Source organism: Schistocerca piceifrons, chromosome 2, assembly GCF_021461385.2.
Source record: "Schistocerca piceifrons isolate TAMUIC-IGC-003096 chromosome 2, iqSchPice1.1, whole genome shotgun sequence".
NCBI classification, from domain to species: domain Eukaryota; kingdom Metazoa; phylum Arthropoda; class Insecta; order Orthoptera; family Acrididae; genus Schistocerca; species Schistocerca piceifrons.
In genome coordinates this window covers 538296697-538309583 of record NC_060139.1, presented here as the reverse complement: position 1 = coordinate 538309583, position 12887 = coordinate 538296697, and the positions used below count along the sequence as shown (strand labels likewise).

Sequence of the window (12887 nt, the reverse complement as noted above, 5' to 3'; positions counted from 1 at the left end):
TTATTGCTAACTGCATTTTCACATTTATTTTCATTAATGTATCTGAAACCATGTAGCTTTGTTGAAAAGCCTGCACAGAGCACTGGAAGTTTCTATTTTTTCTTTCTAACAAGATATTGTTCACATTCAGCATCCTTCTCACTTTCAGTTTTAGTGTCATCACCCCCCCCCCCCCCCTCCCCGCATGACTGTATTTTTAAATATATGCTCACATCCATAAGGAAAAGATTTTTCAGTTCACCAAAAACATTGTATTATGATAAATTCGTTGGAGCTAAACCATTCAAAATGTTTGGAGTGTATCCTGATAAAAAATTTTAATGAGAAGAAAAAGTTATTGAATTTCTCAATTTTTTTCACATAATTGCAATTTTGATGAAAAAAAAAAATCACTTCAACTGGAGCAAGGAGAGAAACTGTTGGCTGAACATTTTTGCAGGAACAGATTAAATATATTTGGGTGACCAGAGAGGTGTTTGAACCTTGTTCTTCCTTAATGAAAGTCTATTGTATTGATTACCCTGCCACCAAATTTGGTCATTTTGCATAAATAGAAACTTCTGAGTTAATACAAAGGATATCAAGATGACAAACTGAAAACAATTCAAAATGCTTATACTGTATTAAAAACAGAGCAATACTGACATTTTAAATTGACTTCTAGGAAATGAATAGGATACTGAAACAATACATGATTTCAAACAAATAATTACTCTCACAACACTCAAAATACTAACATGCCAAAATTGTATTCTTTTTTAAAGCCCAGTAAAAACTTTCATTATATGAACTGAGAAGAGGAAAGTTGATAAATTTGAATTTTTTATTCATCTATCAACTACAAAACAAATATATATATATATATACATATATATTCATATTAAAAATACAACAGAAGCAACAATGATATAAAAACAGTTCTCAACAACACACAGGCTGAGTCAGGTATAATGTTGCTTACAATTTTCTTACAAATAGCAAGCAGTCCAATAAACATTCACATTCAAATAAACTGCAAGAACATCTTGCCAGGTCACAACAAGTACTTAATAAAAGACATATTAAAATAGCTATCTGTGAAGTTACTTTATGATATACAAATTTCCTTTTTGACAGGTGAGCTTAACCACACACTAAAATTAGAATGCTGTTGCATTTCAATCTCCCTTTTTTTTTCTTTTCTTCATTTTGTAGCGATTAATGAATTTTAAAGGATTTTTTATCCTGCCTGAGATTACACAATGACGTGAAACATGCAGACACAACACTCAGTGATGAGAAAAAAAACATGGAAGTATGTTACCCTCTGGGAGCAGAAATCCCTATACACTGTCTATGGCTGTACCATAGTTCTCATTATATGATGACCACGTGTTTTTCTAATACTTTTGAAGAAACCAACACTTGTATTTATACTTGCAATAAAAAGTTAAAAATAACAACTGTAACAGAATGTTGGCACTAACATGTGATTTGATACAAATCGGATCATATCTAATAGTACACACCAGGAATGTCCAGAAAAGTCTCTGTTCATTTATTTATATTCCTGGAGAAAATAATACTACAGATTATTTGATCACTCAATATTCTCAGACATTGGACCCTGATAACAATAATTTTGCTTGGAATTCTACACCAGATTTATCTTTGTAGTAGTATTTTCTACACAGTAGAGCATAAATCAGGTGCAACAGGTGAAGTGTGGTTGTAACATCCAGTTCAGTTTATCTTAAGAGATTAACTTACAGGAGTCTTGTGTATTAAACAGGCAAACTGTTTACTGTGCTCTTATTTACATTTTTTCAAATAATAAATACCTCCTTGCATTATTTTGCTGCTAATGAATAATTATGAAAATTTGTATTTGATAAATGCTACCTATAACTTTTGTAATTTTCTGATACGACTGATGAAACTCTATGAAGAGTAGTGTCTGCAGCTGGGGTAGCTGATACTACTTCACAGAAATATTTTGTGATCTTCACAGCCTGTATGAACTTTTGTGCAGAACATACTAAAACATAATGTAACTATGAACAAAGTTATGAACAAAATTACTATTGTACAGTACACACAAAATAATGAAAGTTGTAGAGAGTGGCAATAATACACTGCTTTCTTATTCAGAAAGCTGAACCACCTATGGTATGTCGTATTTGCTCAAAAGACAACCAGAAAGTTAAGGACCATGGAGCCATGCGAATCCACACTGGAAGAAAACCTTTGTAGAGTGCCAAAAATCCTTCATTTTGAACTGTTTTCACCAAGCAGTCAAGTGAAGACTTGTAGACTATCCCTCTGAAACAAAAGAAAGTGAAACATTTAATTTTAGGTGCTGAAATATGTTATAAAGCCAGGAGTTTTTTTCGAGACACAAACATGGCCTCCAAAAAATTCCTGTACATTACAATCAAAATGTATTTTTTAAATTTCTGTTCCAATGAGTGGTTACAGTGTAGGAAGAGTGGGTGAAAGTAATATAGGCATGTGGATGTGTATGTTACTCACACCAAAATGTGACTAGTAAGTTCAATTGATCCCACCTCAAGGAAAACCAGTACCTCACAAAACTGCAGAATAACTGCTGGATAAAGTCAGATGTTGGTATGCACTGCTGAAAAAGTCTACGTATGCTGATGAATACATTTAGGAAAAAGTGATTGTCAAACTATAAATAAATCCAAAGTATTCTGTCCAGAGAACCAAGAGTAAGTTAAAAGTTCTTCAATAAAGCATTCAAGACATTCTGAGGAAGGATAAATTTCATTAATTCACACTATAACTTACATGTCCCTATCAAAAAATGCTCCTGGCAGCAGACTGTTAATGTGTGCTTTGTTTTCAAAGGAGATAAATGATTAATTTTCTCTGTTGGCACTAATTTTCATATCACCAGAGAGGTCAACAGACAGCAGCTTTCTTGATACAAACATCACAAACAGTAGAGGTCAAACTGAGTTACCGACTGTTGTAGTATAGGGGATAATCATATCACTGGCTCACAATTTTCAAAGACACTATGGATGGTAAAACTATCTGATAATGTTGAGGGAAAAATTGATAGCTGAAGTTAGACAAGACTGGAACGTATACAGTAAGATATATGCCCATACAGTATGATACTTTCTAGACAACACATCAGAATAAGTGTTAGTCAAAGATGGGCTTTTAAATGGAACCTATCCTCATCAGATTTGAATCTGATAGATTACACTTTCTGATATTGTCAGATTCTCTCGCTTACAGCATAAAGATTTAAATGTAGATCATCGCAGTAAAAGCACCGAAGATTTATGCATATCTCTTGATCTACTCATTTGTGGAACTATACACACAGGACATTGAACACAATTGCACTTTAATATATGGTGGAGTACACAGGCATCTGTGGAGTGGGGGTGGAAGTGGTAGGAGGGGGGGGGGGGGGGGGGGGGGGGGGGGAAGGGTGGTGGCAGGCGAGCAAAACTAAAATTGCCATTTTGAAATTAATTGGTTGGTCAGTTTTGAGACTAAGATAACATAATGCAATTGGCTAGACAAGAGATTTAGCAGAAAAACTGCTACACATGTATAAGAACTCTGAAATGAATAAAATAGACTTCACAGCATATGTGCAGGGGAATCAGCTCACTCCAAAAACCACCTGTTCTGTGAAATAAAAATGTGGATAAGCGTCATATACTCTGGAATGGTTTATGATTCTTGAGGGACATTCTACACCAACACACTAGGGTTTTGCTCTTCGCGGGCTTCTTCCTTCCTAAACACAGTATACAACTGCAAAACTACAGACAGCAAACTAAACTGTAGAGAGACTACATTGCAAGACAGACCAAGTGCAAATCTTGTCTACAGGACAACATTATCAAATAAACACATCTATTCTCAGCTAGTCTTAGGATCTTCTTTCTGTCATTCATCACTGCTTTCACCTATGGCAGTGATTTCTGTATATGAAAAATGACAAGTTGCTTCTGTTTCAGAGTCACATCAAACTGCAGCTCACCTATAATTGGCTGTAAGTCATTTCAAAGGTCAGAGGAAGACAAGAACATATAATCTGCAATAGGACTGTAAGTAGTAAAGCACCATGGTGTTCAAACCATCCATAGAAACAAGCACAGCTTTACTTTCTTAAATTATTAGAGAAGCCATTCTGCAAGAATACAACATATTAAAATAAAAAAACTAAATAAACATGATAAAACAAGAAGTGCTGGAGTTCAGCAGTGCTGCAGTGCCAGATTGAAATCTATGGAACAAAAACATGTCGTTATAGCAATGTGTGTGTTTTGTTAGTACTATAGCTCCCTGGAGCATGGGAGGCAATGTTAGGTGATGACAGTAGGTCTGCATGGTCAGATCTAGCTGATTCATAATGCATGTGTGGTTGAGCAGTGGCTGGGAATGACGGCCTGTGGGATGCCCGGAGGTGCCAGTGAAACATTATTAACAAAATACATCTTTATTACTGAAAAATACACAGTTGTCTGGAGTCTCATGCTGCTCCCTGCAGTGAAACAGAACTACACCCTGCCAGGAATGTGCCAATACCAACTCATGGCATGCAGTCTCGTCCTGCAGGGGAACAGTGGCATCAGCACCCAGTGACATGAGGGGGCCACTGGCGATGCCGGTGGTGTGGCATCACGTGTTCTGGCCATGGCTTTTAGCAGTTACAAAAAAGAGAGTACTGGGGATTGCCTGACCACACCATAGACTGTGTGCAAACTCAAGGCAGGACAACAACAGTCAGCAATGAAGTCTGCTCATAGGAATAGAGGATGGGCGGTAGCAGTTCCAAGTCCCCACGATGATGAATGATAAACTGCTCCCTGGATCCAGTGGTTAGGCCCCAGGAGGCACATTGGATGATGGTGCCCACAGCTTCCCATCAGTCTTGAATTGGATGGTAGTGCTGCAGCTCACAGTGGCTATGTTCCCTTGGGCTCACTGTTCCATCATAGACTGTAGATGTAATGTAAATGGATAGATTAAAAAAAAATTCTCACCAAGGAGTGGCAGGGGAAAACATGAAAACACGAACACACACACACACACACACACACACACACACACACACACACACACACTCTCTTTCGGAGCCAGTGGCTCCTTCTTCTGGCAGAGGAGTTGGCGGGGAAGGAAGAGTGGTGGGTGAAGAACAAGGACTGGAGAGGTTTAGGGAAAGGACTACAGTTTAGAAATGTCACCCAGAACCTGGGTCAGGGAAGACTTACAAGATGGGGTGAGAAGGTAAGTCTTCCCTGACCTGGCACTAATGTTGTACTGGAATGCTTCCCAGGCCAGGGTTAAAGGTTTACCTGGCCTAAAAGAAGCCAGATGGGGAGCATAGCACAAACACTGCTTGAGAGGCTGAAAATCTCATTGCCAATCTGTGGACCTGACAAAGTTAATGTGAAATCTTACCAAAAAAGATTGGAGTTCTTTCAGGTTCTTGGGTGCTGGCAGTCTGACAATGGCTTCGATGTGGTCATCCATTCATCTCTACATGATCCAAAAATGCGCCTTTAAGGAGAAAAATCTACACTTTTCCAGCTTGCAACAAAGGCAAAATACCAGGAGGCATTGGAAAATGATGGAATATCATCAAGGTAATTGATGCAATAGGGAATGCCCTGAATCAACTGCCTGAAATACCATTGATAAATTCGAGTTGCAGATGATTTTCCAGAAGGCAAGCAATTAAACTAGTAAAGCCCAAATGGGTTGTTGAGGACCAAGAATGTCTGAGAAACTTCATCCAATGGCAACTGCAGGTATGCATCACGCAAGTCAGTGTAGGAAAAATACTGCCGCCTGACAACTTTGCCAACAATTCCAACTGCTGCAGAAATGGATATGAATCCATGATACATTGCGCATTGACTGTCACTTTAAAATTGCTGCAAAAGTGCAAGGTGCCATCAGGCTACTGAATCACGGTGAAGGGAAGAGGGTGGTGGCAAAAAAATTAGGTACTGCTTACAGCATAAGACAAACATATGCCTTGAAAGTTTCTATCTGGCCCAAGGTGTTCTCAAACTGTGAGCCATATAACTGCAGTAGGGAGAGGCTGACCATCACTTCCATGTCAACTTGAAGTTGGGACAGTCACCCATGCACTACCAACATCAGTAAAATACTCCAGGATGATACATGCAAGACATCAGAGACAGCCACAGGGTACACTGAAATCACAGGGGTGTCCAATGACTGACTAGCAGTCTTCCAATTGTCACAAACAGCTGCCAAATGGTCTACCCAACGGCATACCCCACACATGGCCTCCCTGTGCAGGTAAATCTTGTTAAATTTGCAACAAATGACAGGCAGGTCTGCTGGCTCACCCAATGAGAGGAAGGAGAATGATACCAAGGACCAGAAAACCACTGCAGGTGGGAATTATGATGCTGCAACCTATGCAGACTCCCCAAGCTCAGTGCAGGTGAAGACGGGCATCATCATGACGCCACTGGTCTGGTATTGTCAATGGCTTCAACACACAATGGGAGGCGAGGCAGCCAAGGGTATCCCACAGGGCATCAGGGGTTATTTTATACACACACCTAATTCAGCCACCTGTCTATTATTCTTCACCACCGCCGACAGCTCATGCAGTTCTGCAATCTGGGCAATATAAGTCTAAACCTGGGGATCAGGCACTAACCAGACAATCACATTCTGAATTAGTGAGGCTGTGTAAGTGATAGCATAATTGGGACACTCAAAACAACACTCGTGCTAGAGGCCCTGCAAATCAGTGAGCCAAGCTGCATACGATTTCCCAGAACACTTGTTGTGCTGCTTAGTCTGCAACCATGCCACCACCACATAAGTTTGGTTTCTGAATTACTGCATCAGCGACCAGCAAAGCTTATCAAAGAGTAGTTTCTTGGGCTCAGCAGAGGGCTTCAAATTTTGGACAACTTCATATAAACCTGCACTGCTGGACTACAGCAAGATGGCCTGATCAACAGGATTGACAGTAAGCCTTACCTGGCAGTGCAGGAAGAAACAGTGCAGGTAATTCTCACATCTTTCTGTAGACTCAATGAAACCAGCAAATGGCATCAAGGCAGCAGGGGCAAGGAATAAAATTGCATAACAGGCACCTGGCTTGCCATTGGCAGGGCAAGGGTACAAAGGAAATCTCACTCTGGTTCAACAGTGCCTCCATATCTGCTGCAACCTTTCCTTCTGTAGATGCAATTCTTCCTGCCAGCATTGCAGAAATTCCAGGTATATGGTGGCCCAAAATAGGAGCAAAATCCGAATTCTGATATGAACTGCTGGTGGTAGAGTCATGTGAGTACGAGGTGCGATTGCTTGTGTGAATGTGTGTGTTTTCTTTGCTGAAGAAGGCTTTGCCTGAAAGCTATAATGTGTAACAATCTTTTCATTTTACCTTTCTGCAACTCAACAGGTCATCTTTACAGTGAGTAGCAATCTATCCTTTTCCTAACAGTGGTGATGTTCCAACATGGAGTTTCCATTGTTTGAGAAGAAAAAAATGACATTAATTATGCCACATTAAGATTGTCTTGATCAGTTACCTAGTGATGTAAAATGTCTGTCAGTTAAACTTGAAAACAAACTTAAACAGTTTCTCCTTGACAACACTTTCTACTTTATAGAGGAATTTATATTTTGTGATCTGTAAAAAGGTTATGGGTAGGTATTGCTAACTATATATAAAATCTTGTAAATGATTGGCCATATTTACAAATTAAAGTCTTATATGAATGTAAAATAATTATTTCCACATCACTATGATTAATCACACAAACAATCTAATGGATATGCTCCCCCCCCCCTCCCCACCTCACCCAAAAGAAATGTTTGCCCAGAATAAAAATAAAAACCATACCAAGCACCTGTTGTTTGGCTACCAGAGGTACATTAAAGGGCATGACTGCCACTCTTGCATCTTAATTTTTTTATGAAGACATGAGGAGCAGTACTTTTTTAAAATAATAATTGTTGTTTAATATAACTGACTAGACAAAGAAATCTACTCACCAAGTGGTGACAGGAGAAGACACAAAGGAAATGTGCAAGCTTTCAGAGCAGGTGGCTCTTTCTTCTGGTAGTAGGGCTGAAGGGAACAGAAAATGTATGAAAAAAAGAACTGGTGAGGTTTAGGAAATGAGGAGGGTTATGGAAAAGCCACCCAGAACCCCAGGTCTGGGGAGACTTAAGGGCCCGAATGAGAAGGAAACAGTGGTTGCTGGGGGACTGCACTAGAGGAGATCTGAAAACCTGAGAGCTATAGATATAAAACCATCCAGACAGTAGCAACATCACCTGGTGAGGAATGACTACTAGTATGATACACACACAATGTGTGTAATATCAATGAGCATGCTGTCCGTGTGTAGAAAGGGGAAGGCACGTGATCCATCTAAGTTTGACTGAGGGCAGATTTTGATGGCCTGGAGGCTCCCCACAAGCATTTCCGAAACTGCATGGCTTTTTGGGTGTTCAAGGATTGCTGTGGTGAGTGTCTTCAGCACATGAGGAAACCAAAGTGAAACCACATCCAGACATCATGGGGTTGGGCAGTCACCACTCATGACAGATGTTGGATGTCTTAGGCTGGGTGGACTGGTAAAACAGGACAGGTGGTGAACTATGGCAGAACTAACATCAGACTTTAATGCTGGGCAGAATACAAGTGTGTCTAAATACACAGTGCCCCAAACACTACTAATGATGGGCGTCCACAGGTGACGACCCATGCATGTGCAAATGTTAACGCTACAACATTGGCAACTCAACTGAAATGGGCATGTGACCATTGGCACCGGACATTGACACTGTGGCAGAGCATTGCATGGTCTGATGAATCCCGATGCCTTCTTCATCATGCCAATGGGATGACACAAATCTATCATCTTCCAGGGGAACAGCACCTTGAGCCTTGCACTGCAGAACAGAGACAGGCTGATGACGGCTCCATTATGCTCTGGGGAACATTCACATTGGTATCCACGGATCCAGTGGAGTTTGTGCAAGGCACCATGATGGCCAAGGAGAATTGCACACTGGGTTGCATACCACGTACACCCCTTCATGTTGACCATGTTTCCCAACTGCAACAGCATTTTTCAACAAGATAATGCATCATGTCACAAGGCCAGGAGTGTGATGGAGTGGTTCAAGGAAAACAATGGTGAGTTTGAATTGATGTGCTGGACCCACAACTCACGAGATGTGAACCCAGTCAAACACTTTTTGAATGTGATTGAAAGTGGCATCACACCTCATCAGTCCTTCCATGGAATTTATGGAAATTAGGTGACTTGTGTGCACAGATGTGGCGGCAATTCTCTCCAGCAGCCTACCAAGGCCTCATTGCTTCCATGCCAGAACACATCACTGCTATTATCTGTACAAAAGCTGGACATACTGGCTATTAGTTCTGGCTGATCAGTGTATGTGGTAGACAAGTGAGGCATGGCTGTTATGTTCTAGAGCATGCTGTGCAACAGGATATTGTATACTGCCAGTGTACACCCTCTATCTATGCCCATTCATCCTAACCAGTAACTTGGTGGTAATCATAGCAATATAGAAGGCTCAACAGTGTTTACAAAACAGCTGGTACATGATGTGTGAGATTTCACAGGTGGCTCTCCATTTGATAGTATGTTTTGCTTGTTACAGGGCTGCTGTAGGTGGAGGTAGAAGGGTGCACAGGACAAGACTTACATAGGGGATGGTTACAAGAGTAGAAGCCACAGGTAGGGAACTGGGTGCAGAAGGAGCATAGGGTCTGACCAGGATATTGTGGAGATTGGGGGACAACAGAGAGCTACTCTAGGTTTGGTGGACCTGATTTCAGGGCATGATTTTAGTAATTCATAGCCTTGTTGAAGTAGCTGGTTAATATATTCAATAGAAGGATGGCACCAACTGACAAGAAGTGTGCTCCTAAGGTTCTTTTTTTTCCAAGGGATGAGTTGTACCAGGATTGGATGTGATGGCCTGGGAAATTTGCTTTTGAGCTAGGCTGGTGGGGTAATAGCATCCAGTGAAGGCTGGCGTGAGAATGGTGGTGTTTTGCAGTAAAGAGTTTTCATCTTAACAAGTATGTTTGCCTCAAATGCCAAGGCTGTACAGGAGGAAACATTTGATGTTGCAAGAATAGCAACTGCTGCTTGCTAGTAAGTCAATTAGTAAGTGAATTGTGTGTCTGGCCCTCTACAGGGATGAGGTCAATGTCATGGAAAGTGAAATGAGACTTGGAATACAACCATGCGAAATTTAATTGGGAGAATGTATTTACATATTTCAAAAATTTTAACAACTCAGCATCCTCATGCGTCCACATCGTGAAGATGTCATCAATGTATCTAAAACAGAACAGTGGTTGAAGGCTAATGGAACCCAGAAAACTCCCTTCCAAGTGACCCATGAAAAGGTTGGCACAGAAAGCAGCCGTCCAGGTTCCCATGGCTGTGCCCCTGATCTGTTTGTATGTCTGTCTCTCAAAGGCAAAGTAGTTTTTTTTTGTAAATATAAAATTGATTAACAGAAAGGGAATAATAGGTTTGGAATCACGTAACTGCTGGTTGAGGTAATGTTCAGCAGCAGACAGGTCATGTACATGGGGAAGATTGGTATTAGGGAGTTAGCATCAGTGGTGATAGGTGTGGTTTTGGATAACTTGTAACTGTATGGCTGAAATGGTAAAAGAGATGCAGGAGATTTAATGTTGTATGGGGTGCAGATGAAATGTTGGATGTATCCAGTTTGGTATTGCAGCTGTGGGATGATGGTAGGTATTTGATAGGCAAGGAGAGGTACTGAGGACACCAGTGACTAAGAAACTGATGAAGTAAAGTAGAGCATATCATGTTTCTGGTTGAATCCAACTTAACTAATTATGGACAGGATTGATATTGTTGCAGAAGAAGCTGAGTAGCACAGTCACCATGGTGTAGTGGTTATGATACTAGACTGTTGCATGGAGGGTCGTGAGTTCAAAACTCACCTGAACTGTTAAAATTTTAATCTCTATATTTAGTTTGAGTACATTCTAGAAGTATCCACAAATGTAAAGAATTAGTGTACAGGAATGTTGTGTAACTGTATATATACCGTATGTGTTCTGGCTGGAGGCAGTTCGCTCTCCGTTCTTGTATGTGCAAGTGATGGATAAACCTTTGTTAAGTGAAGTTAGTGTTTGTCATTCACCTAATTACACCTTCTTCTACGTGACATTATTCTGAAGGAGACTCTGGGTATTGGAACTTGTGATAGCACACATTATTGACAACACAGTGGCTCCCATCAGGCCAAGACAGAGCCACCATATACGTGGTGAGAAACCCGAGTTTAGCCACATTCAACAGACTGCATTCTATCGGAGACAGAAGAAGAAGAGGATGTTACAATGATAGCAACTGTGTGCCACCACATGAGACATTCCTCCAGGTTCTCTGGTGATGATGGCCAAGATCCAAACAAGTGGCTGAAGGTATATGAGTGTATAGCCAAATTTAACAAATGGGATGACACCGTGTGTTTGGCTAACATATTCTTCTACTTGGAGGGCACTGTCAACAATGGTATGAGAACAATGGGAAGAAGTTCACAAGCTGGGAAGTATTCCAGGCAGAACTGTGCAAGTATTTTGGTGACACACGACGACAGAATTGCAAGGCTGAAGATAAATTAATGTGCAGGGCACAGCGTCCAGGAGAACCAACAGCATCTTACATTCAAGAGGTCTTGGAGCTGTGTAAAATAGTGGATCTTTGAATGAAGGAGGAAGATAAGGTTGCACATCTCATGAAGGGTGTTGCTGAGGACATGTATCAAGCCCTACTCCTGAAGGAAGTATCGACAGCAGCTGACTTCATAAAATGATGTCAGTATATTGAGACAATGCACAAAAATGAATTACACACAAGAAGTCTGAACAGTTTCCAAATGTCGTATCGATGTCTGTGATGGAGGAAGCAATGGGTTCCACTAGTGTTCTTCATCAGATAGAGAGAGAGGAGGTTCAGAAGGTACTTGGATTGCACGGCGAGCAAACAGACCGAGATGCTTCAAGAGGTCATAAGGGAGGAAGTGGAACAGACATTGAACCTAATCTCTCGTCCTTCATTTCTCTTTAAAACAGTAAAAAAAGTCAAGACCCAGGCGAAGTTACATTCCTACAATGCCGCATGAGGAACCTGTTTGGCAACCAAGGAAGACTGATGTCAGGAGGACCCAGGATAATCAACCAGTATGTTTCCACTGTGGATGACTGGAACATCTGGTGTGGTATTGTCGAGAAAGGCAGTGGATATTTGATGATGTCTGCGCCAGAAGACAGCAGACCGATAGTAGCCAAAGCCAATTCTGAGATGATGAAGATAAACTGGAAGATGTAGGTGCAGGACGACATAGGTCACCATCACCGCAAGATAGCCACTGGAGAGGATGCTCCCCAAACACACCGATCAAGGTCCCCATTGCTGTTTAGAAGCTCCAGCCGATCACCGAGCCACTGCAACCTGGAAAACTAAAGGGTGTGACCTTCCTTGGATGTAAGGCTGCTAAGAGAAAAATTCTCTGCCACCGATCACTAGAAAAACGATAGGAAAATATGTTGAAATCCTCATGGATAGCTGACCACCCCAAGCTCTTGTGGACTCTGGAGGATCATATTCAGTCATTTCGGGGAAGTACCATTGCCAGTTGCAGAAAACCATATTCATCGACAACAAAACATCTCTGCTGAAGGTGGCTAATGGGAAATATGTAAAACCTACAGCAAGATGTGTCGTTCATGTGGGTATAAGTGGCCAAACACAGCCTTTAGAATTCATCATCTTACAAGAGTGTAGTCATGACGTCATTCTTGGATGGGACTTTTTGAAAGC

At 41.0% G+C, this 12887-nt stretch overlaps 1 protein-coding gene across 1 annotated transcript in view; it reads right to left on the bottom strand.

The window, feature by feature from the left end:
- Nucleotides 1-809: 809 nt before the first annotated feature.
- LOC124775948 (mitochondrial uncoupling protein 4) overlaps nt 810-12887 on the bottom strand; it is a 408284-nt gene continuing 396206 nt past the window's right edge. Inside the window, exon 8 of the mRNA XM_047250792.1 lies at nt 810-2301. Within this exon, the coding sequence (XP_047106748.1) occupies nt 2127-2301 (175 nt within the window). The 3' untranslated portion in view covers nt 810-2126. The remainder of the gene's footprint in view (nt 2302-12887) is intronic.